Below are 27,786 nucleotides of genomic sequence, written 5' to 3'. Positions count from 1 at the left end.
TACATACAAAAGAAATTCAGTACAAAAAATGGTGTATAAAACATATGACCACGCACTTACAAATTATCATCAGAAATTTTTCAAAGGAAAAACATGAAACAGATATACTTGGGAGATGGCCACATTTTAAATTAGTGAAACATTGATAAGCCAATTTCTGGAGTCATAACACCACTATTAAGCCTCCAACTGATGTTTCAAATACAGCTTAACTAAGGAATAATTTAATAACATACTAGTAACCTGAATTAAGTAAAGAACTCAATGATTTTGGTAAACTTACAGTCATGTGCAACCATCACCACAATCCAATTTTAGAACATTTCAGATACCCCCAAAAGATACTTTATGCCTATTTTTAGTCATTTTTTAGTCAAATTACTGCCCTCAGCCACAAGACACCACTAGTCTATTTTCTATTTCTTATAAATTTCCTTTTTATGAACATTTTGCAATTTTTAAATGGACAAGGAACTTAAATAAATGGAATGTTATCACATGGTCTTTTATATCTGGCCTCTTTTACTTAGCATGTTTTAGAGGTTCATCTATGTTGGAGTAGATATCACTAGTTTGTGCTTTTTTATTACTGAATAATATTCCATAGGTATATTATTATATATATACATATATACACCATATTTTGTTTATCTATCTAACACCTGATAATTTCAAACTGGCCAACTGTTTTCCAAAGTGGCTGCACCATTTAACATCCCCATCAGTTATTGTCTGTCTTTTCTATCACAAAGGTCCTAATGGGTGTGAAGTGGTGTCACATTGTGATTTTATTTTTAAGATTAATTTATTATTTATTTATTTTTATTGGAGTATAATTGCTTTACAATGTGTTAGTTTCTACTGTACAATGAGGTGAATCAGCTATATGTATATCTATATCCCCTCCCTCTTGGACCTCCCTCCCATGCCCCCATCCCACCCATTTAGGTCATCACAGAGCACCAAGCTGAGCTCCCTGTGCTATACAGCAGGTTCCCACTAGCTATCTATTTTACACATGGTAGTGTATTTATGTCAAACCTAATCTCCCAGTTGGTCCCACCCTCCCCTTCCCCTGCTGTGTCCACATGTCCATTCTCTATGTCTATGTCTCTATTCCTGCCCTGCAAATAGGTTCATCTACCATTTTTCTAGATTCCACATATATACATGAATATACGATATTTGTTTTTCTCTTTCTGGCTTACTTCACTCTGTATGACAGACTCTAGGTCCAGCCACATCTCTACAAATGACCCAATTTCATCCCTTTTTCTGGCTGAGTAATATTCCATTGCATATATGTACCACAACTTCTTTATCCATTCATCTGTCGTTGGACATTTAGGTTGTTTCCATGTCCTGGCTATTGTAAACAGTGCTACAATGAACACTGGGGTACATGTGTCCTTTTGAATTATGGTTTTCTCAGGGTATATGCCCAGGAGTGGGATTGCTGGGTCATATGGTAGCTCTATTTTTAGTTTTTTAAGGGACCTCCACACTGTTCTCCATAGTGGCTGAATCAGTTTACATTCCCACCAACAGTGCAAAAGGGTTCCCTTTTTTCCACACCCTCTCCAGCATTTATTGTTTGTAGATTTTTTGATGATGGCCATTCTGACCAATGTGAGGTGATACCTCACTGTAGTTTTGATTTGCATTTCTCTAATAATTAGTGATGTTGAGAATCTTTTCATGTGCCTCTTGGTCATCTGTATGTCTTCTTTGGTGAAATGTCTATTTAGGTCTTCTGCTCATTTTTTAATAGGGTTGTTTGTTTTTTGATATTGAGCTCCATGAGCTGTTTGTATATTTTGGAGATTAATCCTTTGTTTATTGCTTCATTTGCAAATACTTTCTCCCATTCTGAGGGTTGTCTTTTCGTCTTGTTTATGGTTTCCTTTATTTATTTTTGGCTGCATCAGGTCTTAGTTATGGCACGTGGGATCTTTGTTGCAGTGCTCGTGTTGCAGTGCTCGGGCTTCTCTCTAGTTGTGGCCTGTGGGTTTTCTCTTCTTTAGTTGTGGCATGCAGGCTCCAAGGTGCGTGGGCTCTGTAGTTGTGGTGAGTGGGCTCTGTAATTGTGGCGTGTGGGCTCAGTTGCCCCATGGCATGTGGGATGTTGGTTCCCTGACCAGGGATCAAACCCATGTCCTCTGCATTGTAAGGTGGATTCTTTACCACTGGACCACCAGGGAAGTCCCCGCACTGTGATTTTTAAAACACTATTCTTATTGAGGAGAAATTCATATAACATAAGATGGTTGTTGCACATTTTAAATGTACTAAATGCCACTGAATTGTATACTTTACAATCGTTTTTTTTTTAAACATCTTTATTGGAGTATAATTGCTTTACAATGGTGTGTTAGTTTCTACTGTATAACAAAGTGAATCAGCTATACATATACATTTATCCCCATTTCTCCTCCCTCTTGCGTCTCCCTCCCACCCTCCCTATCCCACACCTCTAGGTGGACACAAAGCACGGAGCTGATCTCCCTGTGACATTTGGCTGCTTCCTACTAGCTATCTATTTTACATTTGGTAGTGTACATATGTCCATGCCACTCTCTCACTTCGTCCCAGCTTACCCTACTCCCTCCCCATGTCCTCAAGTCCATTCTCTACGTTTGCGTCTTTATTCCTGTCCTGCCCCTAGGTTCTTCAGAACCATTTTTTTTTTTTTTTAGATTCCATATATGTTAGCATACGGTATTTGTTTTTCTCTTTCTGACTTACTTCACTCTGTATGACAGTCTCTAGGTCCATCCACCTCACTACAAATAACTCAATTTCATTTCTTTTTATGGCTGAGTAATATTCCATTGTATATATGTGCCACATCTTCTTTATCCATTCATCTGTCAATGGACACTTAGGTTGCTTCCACGTCCTGGCTGTTGTAAATAGTGCTGCAATGAACATTGTGGTACATGACTCTTTTTGAACTATGGTTTTCTCAGGGTATATGCCCAGTAGTGGGATTGCTAGGTCATATGGTAGTTCTATTTTTAGTTTTTTAAGGAACCTCCATACTGTTCTCCATAGCGGCTGTATCAATTTACATTCCCACCAACAGTGCTACAATTGTTAATTTTATGCTATGTGAACTTCTCCAAAACATTTTCATACATCCCAACTAAGCAGTTATTTTCTATTACTCCCTTCCCCCAGCCCTTGACAATCACCAATCTGCTTTCTGTACCAATAGATTTACCTATTCTGGATATTTCATATAAATCAGGAGGCCCCAACACCCAGGCCGTGGACCAGTATTGGTCTGTGGCCTGTTAGGAACCGGCCACACAGCAGGAGGTGAGTGGCGGGTAAGCAAGCAATGCTTCATCTGCCGCTCCCCATCGCTCCCCATTGCTCGCATTACCGTCTGAACCATCACTCACATTACTGCCTGAACCATTTCCCCATCACCCCACACCCCCAAGTCTGTGGAAAAATTGTCGTCCACGAAACCAGCCCCTGGTGCCAAAAAGGTTGGGGACCACTGATATAAATGGAATCATATAATATGTGACCTATTGTGTCTGGCTTCTTCATTTATGAGGTTCATCCATGATGTAGCATGTATCAGTACATCACTCCTTTTTATGGCTAATATTTCATGGCATAGATATACATTTTGTTTATTCATTCATCTACTGGTTGATATTTGGGCTGTTTCCACCTTATGGCTTTTGTGAATAGTGCTGATATAAACATTTGGGTACAAGTATTTGAGTGTCTATTTTCAATTGTTTTAAGAAGTGGAATTGCTGGATTATGTGGTAATTCCATGTTGAAGAAGTACCAACTTGTTTTCTAAAGCAGCTACACCATTTTACAATTCTACCAGGGGTGCAATGAGGATCCCAAATTCTCCACATCATCACAAAATTTATTTTCCATTTTAAAAATTAAAAATATCCTAGTAGGTGCAAAGTGGAATTTCATGTGGTTTTGAATTGCAAAATTTCCTTAATGACTCATGTTTTTGAGCACCTTTTCAACTGCTGGATAACCACTTGTATATCATCTCTGAAGAAATGTGTATTCAAGTCCCTTGCCCATTTTAAAATTGAGTTATCTTTTGGTTGGTGAGTTGTAGGAGTTCTTTATATATTCTACTTACTTGACCCTTGTCAGATCTATGATTTACAAATATTATGTCTCATTCTGTAGGCTTTCTTTTCACTTTCTTGACAATGCCCTTTGATGAACAGTTTTTTAATTCTGATGAAGCCAAATTTATCCATTTTCTTCTTTGGTTGCTTATGCTTTGGGGGTCATGTATAAGAACTAATTGCAAAATCCAAATCATTCTTGAAGAAAAATGTTTGCAGGATGTAGAATTCTTGTTTTTTGTTTTTTCTTTCAGCACTTTAAATCTTATTGAGGATCCACTGTATGTGATAAGTAGCTTCTTTCTTGCTGCTTTCAAAATTCTGTCCCTGGCTTCTGACAACTTGATGATAATGTGTCTTGATGTGGATCTCTTAGAGTTTAATCCTGCAGTTCAATGAGCTTTTTGAATGTTTAGGTTCTTGTCTTTTATCAGATTTGGTAAGTTTTTTCTTCAAATATTCTGTCACTTCCTCTCTCTCCTCTCCTTCTGGGGTTTCCATCATGTGAATGCTTGCTGCTATTTCACAGGTCTCCTAGGCTCCGTTCATCTTCCTTCTTTCTTTTTCCTTTCTACCCCTCAGTCTGAGGTAGTTCAATTGAACTACCTTTAAATTTGCTGATTCTTTCTTCTATCTACTCAAATCTGGTGGTGAACCTCTCTACTGAATTTTTCATTTTGCTTATTGTACTTTTCAGCTCCAGAATTTGTGCTTGGTTCCTTTTTATACTTTCTTTCTCTTTACTGATATTATGTTTGTTCATACATTATTCTCCTGGTTATTTTAACCTCTTTGTTCATGGTTTCCAGCAGCTTTCTGAACATATTTAAGATAGTTGATTAAAATCTTTGTCTACTAAGTCCAATGTCTGTGCTTCCTTAGAGACAGTTTCTGTTAATTTCTTCTATGAATGGGCAATGGACTTTCTTGTTTTGCTGCATGGTTCATAATTTTTGTTGAAAACTAGACCTTTTGAATATTATAATGTGGCAACTCTGGAAATCTGATCCTCCCCCTGCCCCCGCTGGTTTTTGTTGCTTGATATAGTGTTTGTTCAGTGACATTCCTAAACTATTTTTTGTAAAGTCTGTTATGTGTGGTCTCTGAAGTCTCTCCTCACTTCACTCGTGTTCAGCTAGTGTTTTGACAGAGATTTCCTTGAATGGCAGGAGCGAGGGGAGAGAGAGAAAAAAGGAATAGTAGGGGGAAGAAAAAAAGGGAGGAGGAGAGGAAGAATAGGGAGGAGGGGATGGAGGAGGGCAGGGTGGGAAGAGGAAGAAGATGAGGAGGAAACAAAAACAATTCCTGTCTTTACAGAATAGCTCTGTGCTGGGGAATTCTTCAATGCTTATCCAGGCTCTTTACAGCTGCCTTAGCCTTCATTTTATACATGCCCTCAGTCTAGAGATTAGCCAGAGGTGAAAACATAGGGGTATTCTCAGGTCTATTCTGAGCATGCATCTTGCCACGAGTATGTGCAAGGCTTTCTAAATTTGCTAGTATACACAAGTGTACTTTCAAATGCCCTAATTTTCCAAGGAAACTCTCTCCAGCTTCTCCTCCTAGACTTTTGGCACTCTGTTGTACGGCTCAACTATAATCTTTTGCCCCAGGTCATTACGGTTTGTTCATTTGCTTTACAATATTTTTGGAATGCCCACTGCTTTTCCAGCCTGGTTAAGTTCTCAGTTAGGCATACCAGAGATGAACTCCTTGTGTCAGTTCTTCAAATAAACCCAGACAGGTTAGAACAAACAAACACAAATCTTTGTGGACATGGTGTGCTCTGTTCTATGTGAAACCAAGCACAGGTGCCTAAACCAGGAACATGGGTTGCCATCTTCAAGACTGACAATGAACCAGATAAGGGCAAATATAAATGCCAGAGTTTTCCTATTGCTTTTCAGTTGGCCTTTTTTTTTTTTTTTAAGAGTTCTAACAAAGTTTGTTTTGACAGTTTTTCCTTTATTTTTCACTGTTTCTGTGGAGAGACAGGCTCTTGGAGCTACCTACTACACCAGTTTCACTGAGTCACTGCTATCATTGTGCTTGTAATTTGCCTTCCCTGAAAATGCATGGGTGTACTAGCCATTCATTCATACATGTTTAGTGAAATGCCTATTCAAGTATTTTGCATATTTTACTTGGACTTAAAATTTCTCATGTTGTAACACTCACTCATATAACCTGGAAACAAGTCCTTTATCGAATAAATGATATGCAAATATTTTCTCCCAGTCTCTGTGTTAATGGTGTCTCTTGAACCTTGAAAGATTTTAATTTTGACTATATCCAATTTATCAAAACAAATTCATTTATGGATTGTGCTTTTAGTGTTATATCTAAGAAATCCTTGGCAACACCAAATCCCAAAGACTTTCTATTTTTTTTCTCCAGAAGTGTTATAGTTTTAGTTTTTATGTTTAGGTCTATGGGATCCATTTGGACTACATTTTTTTTGTATGGTATAGGTAAGGATCTAAATCTTTTCAAGGTGGATATCCAACTATTCCCACACAATTTATTGAAAAGACAACCCTTTCTCCATTACATTTTGTTGGCAAATTTGTAGGAAATTAATTGACCAAATATATAAAGGTTTATTTCTAAACTGTCAGTTCAGTTTGATTGATCTGTGTGTCTGTCCATGTGCCAGTATCACACTACCTTGATTAATGCAGCCTCATAGTAAGTTTGAATTCAGGAAGTTCTCCAATTCTGTTTTTTTTTTTGAAGTTGTTTAGGCTAATCTGAGTTCTTTGTGTTTCTATATGAAAATTAGGAATATCTTGTCAGTTTCTACAAAAAAGCTAGGATTTTGATTGGTATCATGTTGAATCTATAAATCAGTTTGGGAATCTTGACAGTACTGAGTTTTCAAATACATGAACGTGGAAAGTCTCTTCATTTACAAAGATTTTAATTTCTCTCAGCCTGGCTTTGTAGTTTTCAGTGCACAAGTCTCACACTTCTTTCGTTAAATTTGTTTCCTAGGATTTTATTTATTTTGATTCTATTGAGAAAGGAACTAGAGTCTTAATTTTAACTTTACTTTCAAATTATTCAGTGTTAGTAAATAGCAATTCAATTGATTTTTTTATATTGATTTTGTATCCTACAACCTTGTTGAACTAATTATTAATTCCAATAGATTTTCTGTGGATTCTTTAAGAGTTAGAATCTATGTCCACAAATAGAAACAGTTTTACTTCTTCCTTTATAATCTGGATGACTTTTAAAAATTTATTTATTTAATCTTACCTGATTTCACTGGCTAGAACCTCTAATACAAAGTTGATAGACATGGTGAGAGCAAGCATCCTTGCCTTTTTCCTGATCTTATGGGAAAAGTCTTCAGTGTTCCACCATTAGATATATCAGTTGTAGGTTTTTCAAGAAATCTTTATCAGGTTAACAAATTTCCATTCCCCAAAGGTTTCTTTGAATGTGCATAGTTGTGTTCCAATAAAACTTTGTTTGTGTACCCTGAGATTAGAGTTTCATTTAATTGTAAAGTGTCCCAAATTATTAATCCCCTTTTGATGGTTTTCAAACATTTAAAAATATAAAATAACATTTTCAGCTTGCAGGCTGTATAAAAATCAGGTAGCATTCCCAAGTTAGCCAAAGGGCCAGAGTATGAAAACCCATGGCCTAGAATACAGTCTGCCCTAGACTGTATTCCATGTGCACTTGAATATGTATTCTGCTGTTTGCTAGGTAGAGTATTCTGTTACTGGGTGCATATATATTTACAATTGTTATATCTTCCTGATGAATTGAAACTTTTATCATTATAAAATGTCTGTCTGTAGTAACATTTTTTTGCATAAAAGCCATTTTAATTCTAATATTAGTATAGCCACTCCAGCTCTCTTATGATTACTATCTGCATGGTTATATCTTTTTCATCCTTTTATTTGCAATCTATTTGTGTCTTTAAATCTCAAGTACAGATCATCCACAATTTATGATGGGGTTATGGCACGATAAACTCATCATAAGTTGAAAATATCTTAAGTTGAAAATGTATTTAATACACATAATCTGCTGAACATCATAGATTGATTAGCTTAGGCTACCTTAAACGTGCTCAGAACACTTATATTAGCCTACAGTTGAGCAAAATCATCTAACACAAAACCCATTTTATAATACAGTGTTGAATATCTCATGCAATTTATTGAATATTATACTGGAAGTGAAAAACACAATGGTTGTATTAGTATAGAATGGTTGTAAGTGTATTGGTTGCTTACCCTTGTGATTAAGTGGCTGACTGGAAGCTGCAGCTCACTGCTGCTGCCCAGCATTACAAGAGAGTATCGTACCACATATCAGTAGCTCAGAAAAAGATCAAAATTCAAAATATGGTTTCTACTAAATGTGTTATTACTTTTGAACCATGATAAAGTCAAAAAATCATAACTCAGGGACTGTCTGTAGTTGGATTTAAAAAGATTCAGTCTATCTTTAGCTTTTGATTAGAGTGTTTAATTCATTATTATTTAAGGTAATTATTGGTTTGGATTTATGCCTACTATTTAGTTATTTGTTTTCTATTTATTTCAAGTATTTTTATTTGTTCCTCTATTCCTCCTTTACTTCCTTTTTTGCATTAAATAGATATTTTCTAGTATATCACTTTAATTTTTTTTAAGAAACCATATTTTGGGATTATTTTCTTAGTGGCTGCTCTAGAGTTACAATATGGATCTTAACATATTCTACTTCAGATTAACTCTAAATTATTGTAGTGATATATAGAAACCTTACTCAAATATAGCTCTGCCTCCTACTCTTTTTGTATTATTATTGTCACACATTCTCTATGTTACAAAAACACAATTTTTAAATCACTATCTCATTAATTTTAAATTAGTAAAAAGAAACAGAAAATATATATTTATACTGTCTTTTATTAACTATGTAATTATGTTTACTGGTGCTCTATATTTCTTTGTGTGGAGACAAATTACTGTCTGGTGTCACTTCCTTTCAGCCTGAAGAAGTTTCTTTAGCATTTATCTTAGGACATGTTTACTAGCAACAAATTCAGTATTTATATTTACCTTCATTTCTGAAAGATAGTTCTGCTGGCTAAAGAATTCTGGATTGACAGTTTTTCCCCTTTCAGCATTTTAAATGCCATCCCACTGGCTACTGACCTCCATCTTTTAAGAACGTCAGCTGTTGACTGTATTGGGGTTGCCGTCTACAAAAGAAGTCATTCTTCTCTTTCTGCTTTTGAGATCTTCTCTTTGCCTATAGCTTTGAACAGTTTGACCATGTGTCTAGATATGAATCTCTTTATGTTTCACTTACTTGCAGTTCACTGGAATTCTTGAATTACTGATTTTCAACACATTTTGGAAGGTTCAGCCATTAATTTGTCAAATATTTTTCTTTGCTCTTTTCTCTCTCTCTCCTTTCCTTCTGGAACTTCCATTATGTTTATGTTGGTATACTTATTTCTGGCATTCCATATGTCCCTGAAGTGCTGTTCACTTTTATTTATTCTTTTGTTTCTGTCCTTCATATTGGAAAAATCTCTATTGGTCTATGTTATATTTTGCTGGTTATTTCTCTGTCGGTTCAAATCTGTTGTGAATTTTTGTTTCACTTACTGTACTTTTCAACTCCAGAATTTCTATTGGCTTCTCTTTTAAAATTTCTGTCTCTTTACTGATATTATGTATTTGAGCAGTCATTGTCATGATACTTTAATTCTTTAAACAAAGCTTACTTTAGTTCTTTGAAAACACTTATATTCAAATACTGCTTTGAAGTCTGCGTATTAAGTCTAACATCAGTGGCCACCTCAGAGACAGTTTCTATCAACTAGTTTTCCCTCCTTATACGGGTCATATTTTCCTATTCTGCTGAATGTCTTGTAATTTTTTGTTATTGAAAACCAGACATATTTGATAATATATTTCAGCAACTCTGGATTCTGACCGCCCCCACGTGTGTTCTTCCTTGTGACTTCCTGAACTAATTCTGTAGAGTCTGTCTCTTCTGCAAGTATAAGGCTGCTCAGTTTTCTTTATTATTATTTTAAAATATTTATTTATTTTATTTTTGGCTGCATCGGGTATTAGTTGTGGCATGCAGGATCTTCGTTTAGGCATGCGGGATCCTCTGCTGTGGCACACGGGCTCCTCGTTGCGGCACGTGGGCTTCTCTCTAGTTGTGGTGCATGGGCTCCAGGATGTATGGACTCTCTAGTTGTGGTGCCTGGGCTCTCTAGTTGTGGCCCGTGTGCTCAGTAGTTGTGGCACGCGGGCTTAGTTGCCCCGCGGCATGTGGGATCTTAGTTCCCCGACCAGGGATCAAACCCACGTCCCCTGCATTGGAAGGCAGATTCTTAACCACTGGACCACCAGAGAAGTCCCAGTTTTCTTTATTATTATTTCTTATATTTATTTTTAAGCCTGGATTTCTTGGGAAGAGCATAACTTACTTGCCAGCCAATGACTAGTGAGAGGCTGTGCTTAAACATCTGGAGCCACTTGCACCTCTTCCCTGATGGATCTGTGTTCACCATTTGAGAAACACATGCCAAGTTCAGAAAGGTTACAAACCTTCTCTGTGCAAGGGAAGGCTTTTACTTTCTGCATGTGCAAGGATTCCCATTAAACCAGGAATGAATAGACAGCTAAGGCTCGCTTTGGTGTCTTCTGAGTTTGCATGCAGTCTTGTATATACTAGCAGCCTTCCAAATCATTTAGAATATGGGGAAGTTTATTAATACTCACTATGGTTATCTTGTTCTCTGGATCTCTTTGTTAAAATTTTGACTGGGCTGTCAGTCTGCTGCTTCCTTTAACCAGTACCTCAACCCCAAGCTAGTGATGTTCCCTGATCATTTGCCACCATGTGATCTCTACTGTTTCTTACAATTTTTTTTATAAGATTGTTTATATTCTTATTTTCTTTTTTTGCTTTCTTTTTTAAATTGAAGTATAGTTAATTTACAATGTTGTGTTAGTTTTAGGTATACAGCAAAGTGATTCAGATATATATATATATTCCTTTCAGATTCTTTTCCATCATAGATTATTATAAGATATTGAATATAGTTCCCTATACAGCAGGCCCTTGTTGTTTATCTATTTTATATACAGTAGTGTGTATATGTTAATCCCAAACTTCTAATTCCACCCCCCACTCCCATTTTTTTTTACAATTCTCTTGGCCAGGCACTCAGCCCTGCTCTACTGCAAATCAAGTCAGCCTTCTCTGGCCTGCCCTGGTACAACTATCATGCAGATCTGTTGGATGGGAGGGCATGGGAACAGTCTCAGGTAGAAATACTACAGAATCCCATTATTCTTACCAAGGTTTAGTAGTTTTTCTTGAATAAATGCTTCTCAGTTTGTTGAATAACTCTGTTCAGTTTCCAGAGTCCTAAAATGGTTGGTTGACAATTTTGCCCAGTTGCTTTTTGGGGAGAGAATTTGCTGAGATCTTCACTCAGCCATCGCAGAAATCATGCTACTGATTTTTTTAAAATAAATTAATTAATTTTTTGACTGCTTTGGGTCTTCATTGCTGCGCGTGGGCTTTCTCTAGTTGCAGAGAGCGGGGGCTGCTCTTCATTGCAGTGTGGTACGTAGGCTTCTCATTGTGGTGGCTTCTCTTGTTGTGGAGCAGGGGCTCTAGGCGCGCAGGCTCAGTAGTTGTGGCACACGGGTTCTAGAGCGCAGGCTCAGTAGTTGTGGCACATGGGCTTAGGTGCTCTGCAGCACGTGGGATCTTCCCAGACCAGGGATCAAACCTGTGTCCCCTGCATTGGCAGGCGGATTCTTAACCACTGCGCCACCAGGGAAGTCCATGATACTGATTTTTAAACAAAGTACTGATTCTTTAAGTTAGCAACAAATATTTCTTTCTTTTTTTTCTTTGAGACAAATATTTCTTTCACTTCATTGCCTATGTACCAACCTGACTCATCCTTTATTTATTTAAAAAATATTTACTTATTTATTATTTATTTTAGCTGTGCTGGGTCTTAGTTGCGGCACGTGGGATCTTTAGTTGTAGCAGGTGGGCTTCTTAGCTGCGGCATGCGGCTCTTAGTTGTGGCATGTGAACTCTTTAGTTGCGGCATGCGTGCAGGATCTATTTCCCCAATCAGGGATTGAATCCGGGCCCCCTGCATTGGGAGCGTGGAGTCCTACCCACTGGACCACCAAGGAAGTCCCTCATCCTTTACTTTTTATTAAAAAAAAATTTTTTTTTGAAGATCCAGTTCAGTTTATTCAGTGATTCATGAATCAGGTAGCATCCCGTCTAGCAACTAGAAGGGTGATTCCCTGACTCATCCATCAAAAACCATCACAGTAAAATGAATTTTTGAAGTGAAAAGTGGAGGCAAAATAAAACAAAACTCAGAAATCCAAATGAAATAAAAAATTTGGAATCTAGGATTTAAAATTCAGATTTATTGAAAAATAAGAAATACGGAAAGCAGTAGTTGTGTTTTTAATGAAAAAAGTCCTAGACTTGATTCTGCCACCTCCATGTAGTTTTAGGTAAGTTCCTCAACTTTTGTGAATCTCAGTTTTCTCTTTTACAAAATGGGATGATGAAATTACTTTCATGCAGTTATTCTGAGGACTAGATGAAATAATCCAAGTGGAAGTATTTTGCAAAGAACAAAGTTTTATAAAAATATAAGATTATCTCAACATTATACTTTTAAATAGGGTTACTATGAACATTTGCAAAATAATTAAGCCAAGAAATATATATACAGTTTACACAGCATTCTTAATATCTATGCTAAGTCATAATGACTTAAGAAGATATTAGTATAACATGAAATTATATTGCAGTGCTGTCAGAAAAAAAAGTTACTGCAGCTACATAAAAGCCTTTTAGTATTTCCTTACACTATCTCATTTGTACACTTCAATGTATTTTTAATTTTTATTTTACGAGAGTTAAACATTAGAGAAAATCAAGCAACACTGTCAACATCTGTAAACTGTAAATAAGAAGAAGTCTTCTGAGTATGAAAGTTAAAAAGACTACACGAGACTACAGTTTTTATGAAAACAACATTTTAAAAAATGGATTTTGCCTAACCTTCTTTAAGAAGTGACCATTTTTAAAAATCCATTTTAAAAAGTTGCAGAATATATTTACTACTTCAACTAACTAAATCTCAATTGGCACTGCCTATTTAAATGTGACTATGTAATCTTGTTCTCTGGTGTTCCCAACAACTCTGTTTCAGTAAAATCTCTTTTATCCATTAGTCCAAAGCCAAAAGAAACTACTAAAAAATTGGTATACACACTACTTCAGGAAAAAGTCAAGTGACAAACTATATGTTGAGACTTTATTCTAAAAGCAAAGTTTAGTAGAGATTCAGTCATATTTCTAAAACTTTCTATATAAACATGTAGTATAATAGTAATCCTAAAGCAATGAAAGATACTTAAGGTATTAAAAATTGAATTATAACTATAAAAATATACAGGCTCATTAACCCACGTATATGACTTCAAGTAATTCTGCCTAAGTAAATCCCTAATCAAAGGCTTATAGACTTTATGACTAAATTGTTCCAATATACTTACGTTAAAGAAAAATAGAGATAAAATTAGGGAATGAATAGGACCTATTAGCCAATCAATTAAATTATAAGAGGCTTTTGTTGATAAATAAAAGTGTCATTTTATATTATCTGCAGTGGAAATGTAAGCAGAAAGTAAAACTATATTTCAGAATATTCTCATTTTTGTAAAAAATTTACAAATTCCATCAGAGGTATACACGTATGTGCATATGTGATAGAGTGCCAATAGTGCAACCATCAACAAAATGAAAAGGTAACCTATAAAATGGGAGAAAATATTTGCAAACCACATATTTGATAAGGGGTTGATATCCAAAATATACAAAGAACTCATATAGTTCACTAGCAAAACACCAAAACAATCCAATTAAAAAAATGGGCAAAGAAAAAAAAAATGGGCAAAGGACCTGAATAGACATTTTTCTAAAGAAAACATACAAATGGCCAATGGCTACATGAAAAGGTGCTCAACATCACTAAAAATGAGGGAAATACAAATCAAAACCACAATGAGATATCATCTCACATCTTTTAGGATGGCTATTATAAAAAAGATAAGAGATAACAAATGCTGGCAAGGATGTAGAGAAAAGAAACCCTTGTACACTGTTGGTGGGAACGTAAACTGATACAGCCATCACAGAAAACAGTGTGGTTTCTCAGGAAATTAAAAATGGAACTACCATATGATCCAGCAATCCCACTCCCGGGTATATATCCAAAGGAAACGAAATCATTATCTTGAAGAGATAGCTCTATTCCCAAGTTCATTGGAGTATTATTCACACTAGCCAAGGTATGGAAACAATCTAAGTGTCCCAAAACGGATGAATGGATAAAGAAAATGTGGTGTTTTTATATATATAAAATGGAATTTTATTCAGCCTTAAAAGAGAAGGAAATCATGTCATTTATAAAAACATGGATGAAGCTGGAGGGCATTAAGCTAAGTGAAATAAGCCAGACAGAGAAAGACAAATACTGCATGGTATCAAAAAAAAAAAAGTCAAATTCAGAAACTGAAGAGAAAAGTGGTTGCCAGGGGCTGGGAGAAATAGAGGTCGGTAAAAAGGTACAAATTTCCATTATAAGATATACAAGGTCTTCAAATCCAATGTGATATAGTTGATAACAATGTATTATATAAATGAAACCTGCTAAGAGAGCAGAACTTAAATGTTCTCACCCTCCACCCCCAAAAGGTAAATAAATATGTGAGCTGATGATGATGGTGTGTTAATTAACTCAATGGGTGGAATCCTTTCATAATGAATACAATATATCAAGTCATCACATTGTACACTTTAAATATCTTAACCCAATCCCTTGGTTAGGAAGTTAGTTTAACAAAAACATTTCATTATATAACTATTTTGGAGAAACAAAGTGCTACTGTAATGATAACATTAAAATGGGACATACTGTTACTCAGTAACAATATATTTCAGGTGTCAGAAATTTCAACTATTTAATGAAAAATATACAGATTGGATCTACAAACTTACCTAATAATTTGTCCTTCCTCTTCTGGAGTAGCTGGTCTTAACCCCAGAACTATGTGACATACCTAGAGATAAAAGCGGTAAATTAAACTTCTTTGGTGCCAATGACTGGACTATAGACTATTTCACATTCTCTGTATGAGATCCATATTCTAGATGGGAATCTTAATCAGCAATAGCTTTCAATTGATGAATTATCAATGATCCACTTAAGCAAATCTGAACTTTAAACTTAAGTTTTTTGTGTTGTTGTTTCTTTTTAAACAAACCATTGCAATGGAAAGCAATTTCCAAATCTCTGCGTGATAAGAAAGAGACAGAGAGAGAGAGAGACAGAGAAAGGAAGAAAGGAAGAAAAGGAGAAAGAAAGGAAGAAAGAAACTACTTTTCAGAATATTTCATTAACACTATATATCTTAATTTTCTCACATAGAGAATATTACTTCCTTTCCTGAAATCTGAAGAGCATACCATGGCACCTGGGCAGAGAGGTGAAGGGGAGATGAAAAGGATATAGAAAATGAAGGATAATGGTGGCATTTCAATTTGAACAACTCTAAGAAAAACATTATTGCCACTAGTGCTAAATATGTTTTTTTAAGGCTCATTTTCTCCTCAATTTATTTGCCTTCTCTAAATATCATCACAAAAGATATGATTTTTCCCCCAACATTTAACATGAAAACTTTCAAAACTACAGAAAAGTTGAAAGAATTTTACACTGAACACCTCATACCCATTACCTAAGTCTAACATTTACATTCTTATTATACTTAATCTATTCATCCCTCAATTCATCATCTTAATTTTTGCATGCATTTCAAAGTAAATTATAGCTATTAGTACAGCTCCCTGTAAATACATCAGCATGCCTGTTTATAGTTTTGTTTACATTTTGAGGTACAATTTACTTAACAGTACACAAATTAGGTTTATAAGATTCATCCACGTATCAGTAGTTCATTCTTTTTTATTGCTGAGTAATAGTCCACAGTTTGAAAATACCATTTTATCCTTTCTCCTACTGATGAATACTTGGGCTTTGGGTTTTGTTTTTTTTATTTTAATTTATTTTTGGCTGTGCTGGGTCTTCGTTGCTGCGCGCGGGCTTTCTCTAGTTGTGGTGAGCGGGGTCTACTCTTGGTTGCGGTGCACAGGCTTCTCATTGTGGTGGCTTCTCTTGTTGCAGAGCACGGGCTCTAGGGCATGCAGGTTTCAGTAGTTGTGGCACATGGGCTCAGTAGTTGTCACTCGCGGGCTCTAGAGCACAGGCTCAATAGTTGTGGCGCACGGGCTTAAGTGGCTCCGCGGCATGTGGGATCTTCCTGGACCAGGGCTCAAACCCGGGTCTCCTGCGTTGGCAGGTGGATTCTTAACCACTGCGCCACGAGGCAAGCACAGGTAACTGGTTTTTTGTAAGCAAACTTAATAAAAAGGAAATATAATATACATGCTTAAAAGTGAACCATATTTTTAAAAGATTTTTTAATTGAAGTATAGTTGATTTACAATATTGTGTTAGTTTCACATGTACAGCAAAGTGATAAAAGTGAACAAATCTTAAGTGTACAGTTTAGTGACTTTTCACAAAGTAAACACACCTATGTAACCTTCATCTAGTCAAGAAACAGAACATTGCTACCTCCCCCAAAGTTCCACTTTGAGTTCTTTCCCAGACACCACTGTACCCCTTTGATGTGTTCACTATACTAAATTCTACCACCATGGATTGGTTTTGTCTGCTTTTGAATTTTCTGGCCCAGTATTTTCCACTCAAAATCATGTAAGATTCATCCATGTGGTTGTGTGTAGCACTAGTATATTTATTTTTATTGCTTTAAAGTAAACCATATGTATGCATGTGCCACCATTTCTGTTTATGTATTTATTGTTGATAGGTACTTGGGTCATTTTCTGTTTGGGGCTGTAACAAAAAGTGATTATAAGAACTTATTCTGGGCTTCCCTGGTGGTGCAGTGGTTGAGAATCCGCCTGCCAATGCAGGGGACACGGGTTCGAGCCCTGGTCTGGGAGGATCCCACATGCCGCGGAGCGGCTGGGCCCGTGAGCCACAACTACTGAGCCGGCGCGTCTGGAGCTTGTGCTCCGCAACAAGAGAGGCCACGATAGTGAGGGGCCCGCGCACCGCGATGAAGAGTGGCCCCCGCTCGCCACAACTAGAGAAAGTCCTTGCACAGAAACTAAGATCCAATGCAGCCATAAATAAATAAATAAATAAATAAATAAATAAATAAATAAATAAATAAATAAATAAAAGAGCTTATTCTATGTTTTTTGGCGCTCAGATATACAAGTTTCTGTAGGGTACATACATGGGGTAGATTTGCCGAGTCATAGAGTATACATAAAAACAGCTAAACAATTTCCAAAATACTTGTAAGAATTTCTATTCCTACTGGCAATGTGTAAGAGTTCCAGTTGCTTGTTATCCTCAACAATGCTTCATATCACTTCAAAGCTAACCATTCTAGTGGATGTCTAATGGTACTCCAAGTGTGATTTTAAAATGTATTTCCATTATGACTAAAGAAGTTAGCCCCCTTTCATAATTATTAGCTATTTGGATATTCTTGTTTGTGAAGCACCTGTTCAAGTTCTTTGTACACTTTGATATTGAGCTTCTGCCTTTTTTTCATTGATTTTTGCTCTTTGTATGCCCTATATACAAGTCTTTTGTTGGATACAGGTATAGCAAATATATTCTTATATTTTCACTTTTTTTTTTTTTTTTTGGCCATGCCGTGTGGCATGGGGAATCCTACCTAGTTCCCCAACCAGAGATCAAACCCGTGCCCCCTGCATCAGAAGCGTGGCGTCTTAACCACTGGACAGTCAGGGAAGTCCCTCTTTTCAGTTTCTTAATGGTATCTCTTGATAAAAAGAATTCTTAATTTTACTGAAGTCCAACTTAAAACTTTTCTTTATGCTTAGTGCTCTCTGTGTCCTGTTTAAGAACTCTTTGCCACCTCAAAGGCATTAAAATATCTCCTATATTATTTTCTAGACATTTTATTGTTTACAGTTCAAATTTATTAGATTTATAATCTACCTAAATTACTTTCCATGTATTATAATGGGGTGGGAATAATGATGCATGTTTTCACCATATGAATACTAATTAACTCAGTACCACTTACTGAAAAGACCACCCCTTTGCATCTGCAATGCAATGTCTTCTTTGTTATAAATCAAGTGATCACACCTATGTAGGTCTGTTTAAGAACTCTCAATACTGTTCCACTGGTTTGTCTGACTTTATGCAGATATCACATTGTCTTAATACTGTTATTTATAACAAGTTCTAATATCTGGTAATACAAGTCCACTGTTCTTTAATATCACCTTTGCTATTTTTATTTTTGGCCCTTCATACTTCTCTGTGTATTTAGAATCAGCTTGTCAAGTTCTACAAAAACACAATGACAACAATGAACTTTTTGGGATTCTGACTGTGAGTGCACAAATCTTTAAATCAACTGAAGGGGAAGTGACGTCTTTAAAGTATTGAGCCTTCCAATCTATAAATATGGATTATCTCTCTCTGTGTTGGTTTTTTTATTACTGCTATAACAAATTATCACAAAATTTGCAGCTTAAAACAACACAAATTCATTATCTTACCGTTATGTAGGTCAAAAGTAAGGCATGGATCTCACTAGGCTAAAAATCAAGATGGCAACAGGGCTGTATTCCTTTCCGGAGGTCAAAGGAAGAATATGCTTCCTTGCCTTTTCCAGCTTCTAGAGTTCACCCACATTCCTTTGCTCGTGGCCCCTTCCTCTTTCTTCAAAGCTAGCCACTTGCACCTCTCTCACTCTTCTTCCAACGTCATTTCTTTCTCTCTGACCACAGCTGAGAAAGATTTTCCACTTTTAAGGACTCATGTGATTAGACTGGACCCATCTGGATAATACAGGACAATCTCCCCATCTCAGAGTCCTTAAACTGATACATCTGCAAAATCCCCTTTGCCATGCAAAATAACATATTCACAGGTTCCAAGGATTAGGGCATGGATATTGGTGGGGGTGGGGGTAGGGTGCGTTATTCTGCTTACCACATTATTTAACATTTGATACTTTCTGACAAATGTATAAGATAGAAGATCCTGCTCATGTTTAGCATGCTTCCTCTGCAAAATATTGGGCACTGAGTTTATTAAAAAGGATTGAAAATAAAGTATTACCACAGGAATGGTTTACTAATTCTACTGATACTTATGTTACACTTAAATACTCAGGCAAGTGTGGGATCTTGGCAAATAAAATAAGAGCATAATTCAAGCTTTTATCACTGAACTTACCAGCTAACTCTACCTATTTTAAGACACAGATAGAAAATAAAACAAATTAGCATAACAGTCTGCTTACTCATATATTAAGTGAACATAAAGCTTACTTAAGTGGTCAAAATGTTTATATAACTAATTATGACTTAATGTAGTTGAGAATATTATTTCAAATGAGATAAAAAAATAGGTGATCAATTTTCATATTACCAAGCAAGTCATTTCTGTTTATAGTAGTGATTTATATTATTTTTGTACATTTTTTATTTTACAAAGCCATCAACTTAAATCCCTGCTGAAAACTGATAGTGGAGCAGCTGAGTGATTTATATGGATATTATAGGCTTATCAGATTGCATATGCTTTAAATATACATTAATTAGTCATTAGCTATCATGAAGAGTTCAATTTCCATTTATTCTAACATCGTTGTGTCGCAGACAAGTTACTCTTTATTTGCAATGGAAGACCATGATACATACAAAGATACTAAACCTGACTTTCACAGGGGTGCTTTTACAAGGAAAGGAAAATATAATAAGGAGAATCTAAAATATCACTATTAAATCAACAAATATTTATAAAGAACCATGAAAAATGGGAAACCATAAGTTATTTTTTTAAATTGGAGCAAGAGAAGTATTTTAACTGGGAAAACAGTTAAAATATGTCTGCTCACTGCTAGCAGCTATTCTTTCCTCCTTCTCCTTCAATCTTTTCTGGACCTTCTAAAGAATTAGAAAAAAAAAACAAAACTGAGAAACAGTCTTGCATCTAAGATAATCTCCTAACTGGGAAGATCGTATATTTTGTGAAAAATTTACAGCTGCCTACTTATGATCCATCTCTCTGTTCACACAGCCTTACTTGTTAGGAGGGGCCTTTAAACAAGACAACAATGAAGAAAAATAGCAAATTATAATGGCTTTTACAATTTAAATTATTCTCTATGTGTCTACATTCTCCTCTGTCATTAGTTGTAAGATAAACATAATCAGCTCTATTCTACTTTCCTATCGTCTCATGACTTTGAGAAGCTTCAGTGGGCACTCATGCTCTCTCACCATCCTTCAGGTCGTGGACGGGATAATGTAGTTCTTTTTATAATATATGGTTTTGTAGCCCAGTTGTAATAACTATTACATAATGGAAAAGATGCAGAACTACTGGTACCACTGTCCTCTGTACCTGTCATTTACCTTAAACATACCTGGAAAAGTAGATTCAAAAATTCATTGGCAAGAACATTTTTCACACTCCAGATTTGATAGTCTTCTAGAGTAAGATGGCCCATCTGAAAGAGAAACAGTATTTTAAAAGATCTCATTTTTTATAGTATTTGAATAAAATCTGATTTATTTTAAGGGAGATGCTATGTGTTCATCTGAGAAGTAGGCCAGCTAGGGTAAGTTTAAAAGTAACCAAACTTTGTTGAAATAGTCAATGGCAATGAGGACAATTTATCACCAACAATCTTCTTCTTCCAATAAGACCTGGGAAATAACTCACAGTATCTTCTGGTTCAAAGGTTACTTATGGAACCCATAAAACGCCCTGAGTAGGGAAAATGAAGCATTTACTAATTTTGAAAGCATTTTTGCAGACTCTTTGGATTGTGCCCTTTGATCCTAACAATTTTCTAAGACCTTCTTAGAAATATCTGGCAATTTTATCAGAATTCTTAGAGATTTAACAGAATTTAATAAATATAAAAAATGAGTATCTACATTACATTTCCCCAAAATACAATTTAACATTACTCTTAAAAGTTGAGTAAAGCAATATTTTCTTGGTGTCGAAGTGTACCAAAAATTACATTTTCATACAGAAGGCAAAATATATGTAAGCTATTACATGCTTATTCTGGCTGCCATTAAAGAACTCAGAAGAGACCTTTACCAATATTACTTTTTAAATTTTTTAAAAGAATATATGTGGGGCTTCCTTGGTGGCACAGTGGTTAAGAATCCGCCTGCCAATGCAGGGGACACAGGTTCGAGCCCTGGTCCGGGAAGATCCCACATGCCGCGGAGCAACTAAGCCCGTAAGCCACAACTCCTGAGCCTGCGCCTAGAGCCCATGCTCTGCAACAAGAGAAGCCACTGCAATGAGAAGCCCACGCACCGCAGCGAAGAGTAGCCCCCCCTCACCGCAACTAGAGAAAGCCCACGCACACAGCAACAAACACCCAGTGCAGACAAAAATAAATAAATTAAATAAATTAATTAAAAAAAAAAGAATATATGTACTACCCAGATTGAGATAAAAGGTCATTTCCATCATCCCAAATATCCTTATGGTCCTCCCCAGTTAAATCACTCATCCCCGAAATCACTGTTGTAACACCTATTACCATTTTTAAGTTTTGCCTCTGTTTTCGAACTTCATATAAATGGAATCATACAATATGTGTTCCTTTTTTCTGTGCATTCTTTCGCTCGATATAAGGTTAGCCCTACCATAACTTATTAAAATGGGAGAAATAAAGATTATAAACGATGGCAAGGGCTGTGTCTACTTAATTTTTATAAAATGCCTAGCTTATAAAATATAATAAATGTTTTTATGTATGTAACACTTAATGGAGTTGTTTAAAGATGGAATGGGCTATCTTTAGAGACAACTTGGAGGTGTTGTAACCACAGATCCAAATAAGCACTTGGTGGGGATGAGGTAGAAGAGATTTAAATATGTATATAAACTATATATATCAATTCAGAGTACAAGATATTTTTAGAAAAGGATTAGTCCCAGCGAGACTCACCTTTGTGGTGTCATGTGCATTCAATATGCCTTCTACAATGTCAGATAGATCCATGTGTAATTCCTTTAAAAACAGATACCCAAAGACATAATTAGAAAAGACTAGATATCATCTTTATTAGTCAGTGACTAAGGTATACAATATTTTGGTCAAGTATTTTTTAAAATTACCATTAATAGATTGTTACACTTGCTTTAAAAAATTAAGCCAATTTCCCTCTGGTTTCATTTTTACTTTACACAATACATTCAGTTTATGAAATTTTCTAAGGCAAATTCTTTTCCCAATTTTGTACCTTCAGCTATGGATATTTTGAGTAGCATAATATAGCAACTAGAGGTAATAACAAATCCCTTTCTCTTGATCTCTTTTTAAAATTTTTCACTCTATTTTCCTGTTGGAAATTTACATGCAACAAGATGTATACAACCAGAATTTACCGGGATGTCATCAGTGCGGTTGTCCTTCCAGACCTCTAAGAGTGCAACCACCATGTCTCTCAGTTCAACCCTGGAGAGAACTCCATCACGGTCAACATCAAACACCTTGAAGCAAACTAAAGAAAAGAAACTCTTATGGAGGGAAATTACTTTTATATTCTGAAGTACAATACGTTTTACTGGAAGCTGCCTTAGTAAAATTACTTAGTTTCTTAAGCAAGTATACTCTGGATTAAGTCTGCTCATCTGGAGCAGACTATGTCATTAAAGTCCTCTGACTTGTAGGACTTCCTACACATACTTGCTAAGTCTCTCTATCTAAATCATTAGCCAGGTTGGAGAACCCTATCCTTCCCCCAAATCTAGAGTTAAATTCGTGCAAACTGAAAAATAAGAGCCAAATTACTATATAATACCTCACAGATTTTGAAGAGGTAGTTCAAGCCTTTAAATTAATTTCTAATATTTAAAACTGATCACTTCAGAGTTGATTCTCACAATGCTGAAAATGTTCCATCTACATTAAGAATCAACAATAACAAGGTGGTACAGTTGGCCCTTTGTATCCACAGGTTCCACATTTGTAGATTCAAACAACCACAGATCGAAAATATATAAAAATTAAGAAAAAAATTTTCCATAAAGTCCCCAAGAGCAAAACTTGAATTTGCCACACTGGCAACTATTTAATAGCATCTACATTGTATTTACAACTATTTACATTGTATTAGGTATTATAAATAACCTAGAGATGATGTAAAGTACACAAGAAGATGTGCATAGGTTATATGCAAATACTATGCCATTTTATACAAGGACTTGAGTATCCATGGATTTTGGTATCCGAGAAGGTCCCAGAACCAATCCCCAGCAGATACTGAGGGATAACTGTATAAAGATTTTGCCTCTCCAATGTAATTAAGGCACACTCATTTTTTGCCAAAGAACAATTTCAACTCTTCAATTCTTTGTTTATATACAACAGACTAAGAATTAGAAATAGCAGCACTTTGCTAATTAACATCAAATGAATCACTCTAGTTTATTAACTTCCACTAGCAAAAAAGAAATTTAAAAAATTTTTAAGGCAATAATCAACCTCAATTGAAAAGCAAAGATTTCGGCCTCTTTATTTAATATTTGAACTTTAATGGGAACAAATAATCTATCATAAAGCCAGGTTAGAATAATGGTATACCATATCAGGGAAGAAAAAAGAAATATAAATTTTTTAGATTACACACTTATCTATTTCATATACTCCCATAATAATTATGTTATTAAATCAATGGAGTGCATCACAGCACATTACTGAAGAATATCAAATAACAAGTAGCATACCCCAAATAGGCAACATTTGTGAAGCTGTATTTTAGAAAGACACAGAGATAATGACACTTGTAAATATATTAGAATCAGGTTCCAATTAAATGTAAACTGTTGCATTTTCTCAAATATAGTTAAGATTTATTAATTTAATATACTTATGCTTATAAATTACACTATAACATTTTAGTTAGGCTTAAAAGACCATTTTAGTATTTAATAAAACTGTGTTTTGATCATAAATTTCACTTTGCTAATAAAATATTAATGTATTCAAGTGACAGAAAATAAGTTATACTTCAAGTCATGCAAGACACAAAATTCTCTATAGACTACCAGAAAATATTTTCTAAATGCTTAACATTTTCAAATACATCATGACTGATGTAGTTCATTTATCATGAACTGCACATTCATCTGGAAAAATCAACCCCGTTACTAATGACAAATCCCAAATCACTCCACAGAAAATAGGTGACTGAATCCTTACAGCGACCTCAGTAAAACCTCAACATGAGACTGCTATTTGCCAAAGTAATGAAAATTCAAGCCTAAATCCACAGATGATTTTTATATGAATGAATGCTGATTTTTTTCGCTGTATAGTTTGCAAATTTTGTGACAATGTTTAACACACTTACATTTTTGTCTTTCGGCCAGGGGTCCTCTGCAACAGGCTGATAACCCACAGGATATCTCCTTAAAATCTATGTGATTGTCACGATTTTCATCAAAAGCATTAAACAAACCTGTAAAATAGGAAGACAACGTAAATCACAACAAACAAACTTCCTAGTGTTAATAATGACATGTTTATGAAAGGAGGCATGACTCTTTCCCATAAACTGACTGAATTAAAAAAAAAAAAAAGTTTATCAGTAGTTCCCATTGTCCTAGGAAGTATTTCTCTTTTTCCTGGTATAATTATAAAGCTTAACTTTCTAGCAGAAAATACATTACTATCATTTAGTGTTTGGTTTTGTTTGCCTGCCTGTCTCTATCTTATATCAATTCCTATAGCTAAAAATGACTATAGCATGTAAAAAATAAAAATCAGTTTAAAAAATCAAGAACTGAAAAAAAATGTCAGAGACCACAATTATCCTTATTTGGAAAGACTAAGAAGAAAAAGGAAAAAACAAGAAAAGTTGAACTGCATATCAAAGATATACTGTGTTCTTATTAATAAGCTCCATTAAGCTCTTTCATGAAGCAAAGAAAAATAACACACTATATTACCAAAGAAAGAAATTCTGTACTGCAGTCTTCTTTGTATTACTTAATATTTATAAATATTTTAAAATTCAGAAATAAAAGGGAATTTATAATATAATCCTGTGGTTTTCAAACTTTTTGTAAAAAATAGAAATGGAATAAATTTGTTTTCAAATAAAATGACTTATCACTCTCCAATTCTAGAAAGGTAAAAACACAACTGCACCTTTGAAGTAGGTACAAGCCCTATCTGTTCTGGCTCCCCTAACAGGTATTTCTGAAATACACTGGGAATGTGAAGAATACAGATTGTCTGTAAGACTCTACTTCTGTGCCCTCCGTTTAAAGAGTAGAAAATCAAAGGTAGAAGTAGTTACATGACTTGCCAAAAGTTAGAAAAGTTTAAAAAGGTCTGAACCAGAAGCAGAACCCAAGTATTCAGATTCCAAATATGGTTTTTGTGATATCACCAACAACTACCCTTTGCATTCCTAACTTTATTTTTTAAAGTTATAGCAATGAAAAGTTTAGGGCTAAGTGGGGAGCATAGGGATGGTCCAGTCCAGTGGTTTCTTAATCTTTTTTGGGCAGGGGAGGGAGGGAGGGATACAACAGTGGAAACTTCTTCTTCCTTTTTTTTTTTTTTGGTGCCACGCCACACGGCTTGCAGGATCTTAGTTCCCCAACCAGAGACTGAACCCGGGCCCTCAGCAGTGAAAGTGCAGAGTCCTAACCACTGGACCACCAGGGAATTCCCCAGTGGAACCTTCTTACGTAAAAGAAAAATAGTGGAGGCTCTTGAGGTGAGGGAAGAGGTGGGGCTATGTGTGGAAGCCTAGAGCTTTGCCTGCTCAGTGGCCACCTCCCTAATCCCTGCACCAGATGCTGAGGCACCTCATTGGAGTACAGTTTTATAACCACTGTCTCGGTCAAAATGTTTTATATATGAGAATATACAGGTGAGAGAGCAAAACTGACTTATGCAAGGCTACATAGGTAGAATAGGAAGCTCAACACTATAAATCCCAATTTAGTTTTTTTTCCCACTGAACTACACTATTTGCAAGAAACTTGCAAACTTGTAACATTATACCCTTTTAGAGTTAAGATGTATTGGTTAGAAATAAAAGATGGTCTTATGTGTGTTAAGCAAGGAACACTAGAAATAGAATGATTCCTACCTTCACTTAGAGATGGACGAATTGGTGGTGAAACCAATGGGCCAAATGTCTCTAAATCAAATCGTCCAGTTCGGGATTGAGCCTTCAGCAACCAATAGCGTTTCTCCAGATCAATGATGTCTGATTCCTCCACTGAGAGTCAAATCAAACAAGATTATAAAACCTCAGTCTTCTCTTCTGGGCAGTTAGTTCATCCTGATAATGTAACTTCTAACGATATATTTTAATTTCCCAGTTAAATTGCTAAAAATTACCTAAAACAAAACTCTGAAAGACAAATACATTATATTTAAAATGGAATGAAAATTAAATTCAAATTAACATATAAGAAGCTTTAAAATGGAAAATTTTTTTTTTTGCAGTTCCCCATTTAAATCCAATATGCAAAACAGGAAACAACTGAGACCTTGTTTTTTGGCTTCCCACACCATTTTTATCTGTACTCATTTTTGGTAATTTTCAATCTGTATCTTGGAATTAGTGATTCTATATACATATTCTCTCCTGGCTACACTATAAACATCCTAATAGCAGGATCCCACGTCTGATCCATCCTGTCGATATGGTAACTACACACATTCAATACTTATTAAATAAATGAAAATGAACATGACAAAAGATGTTATAAGTAATAAAGTCAATAAATAAGACAGAGAGTAGAACAGGATTTATAACGTGATAGGTAATAGGGGCATCATGAAAACATGAACATCTTTTTCTCCTCATTCATCAGAAGATGTATTTTTTAAAAATCACAGGTAAACTCCAACTATGGTTACATTCTATATGTGCATTGTTTTTTTTTTTTTTAGTTCCTCCAAGGAACTAAAGTAAGATTTGGAAAACAAACAAGGTGAGTCCTTCCATTACCCTGGCTTTCTGCCTGCAGCCTCTTCCCAGACCTTGGCAAGGTATGAGGAACCTAAGCAGTGAAATTTCACTGAGTTAAGAATAGAACTTGTAGTTCAGGGAGGTTGAGGTAGCTCAAGTTTACAGGGCAGAATACTGGAGAGGAGAGTTATGTAGAGAAAGAGCTCCAGAAAAATGAACAGGAGTCTTGCTGAGTTTCGCCAGAGTACTAAGCTATGTACGCATAGAGTGAAATTCATTGAGGCTGGGCTAGGAGATGCCTAAGTTCTGACCAGCCAGAGCGGAGATACCTTGTTGAACACTGGGAGCATTCACAGACTCAGAGGGTCACACTTAATCAGTAGGGGAAAAACTAACTCTTAGAGTAAAGGCTACTCCAGACTTGCCCCCAAAAAACTTAAAAAAAAAATTCTAGAAAATATCAACCTGATCCACAAATAACTCCCTATCAAAACAAAACAAACTT

At 35.6% G+C, this 27,786-nt stretch overlaps 1 protein-coding gene and 1 long non-coding RNA gene across 3 annotated transcripts in view; one reads left to right on the top strand and one right to left on the bottom strand.

Moving 5' to 3' along the window:
- Window positions 1-27,786, top strand: part of LOC309649794 — a 213,070-nt gene that overhangs the window by 59,855 nt on the left and 125,429 nt on the right. The window lies entirely within an intron of this gene.
- Window positions 1-27,786, bottom strand: part of USP32 (ubiquitin specific peptidase 32) — a 194,360-nt gene that overhangs the window by 47,165 nt on the left and 119,409 nt on the right. For both annotated transcript variants that reach the window (XM_082439890.1, XM_082439891.1), the window contains exons 6-11: window positions 26,451-26,582; window positions 24,696-24,803; window positions 22,729-22,844; window positions 22,289-22,351; window positions 20,735-20,818; window positions 15,219-15,280 (exon numbers count right to left, since the gene is read on the bottom strand). In XM_082439890.1, the coding sequence (XP_082296016.1) occupies window positions 15,219-15,280; window positions 20,735-20,818; window positions 22,289-22,351; window positions 22,729-22,844; window positions 24,696-24,803; window positions 26,451-26,582 (565 nt within the window). The remainder of the gene's footprint in view (window positions 1-15,218; window positions 15,281-20,734; window positions 20,819-22,288; window positions 22,352-22,728; window positions 22,845-24,695; window positions 24,804-26,450; window positions 26,583-27,786) is intronic.

Source organism: Balaenoptera physalus (genome assembly GCF_965194825.1).
Source record: "Balaenoptera physalus genome assembly, chromosome: 20".
Classification (NCBI taxonomy): Eukaryota; Metazoa; Chordata; class Mammalia; order Artiodactyla; family Balaenopteridae; genus Balaenoptera; species Balaenoptera physalus.
The sequence above is the reverse complement of the archived record's forward strand: the minus strand, read 5'-3'. Positions and strand labels throughout refer to the sequence as shown.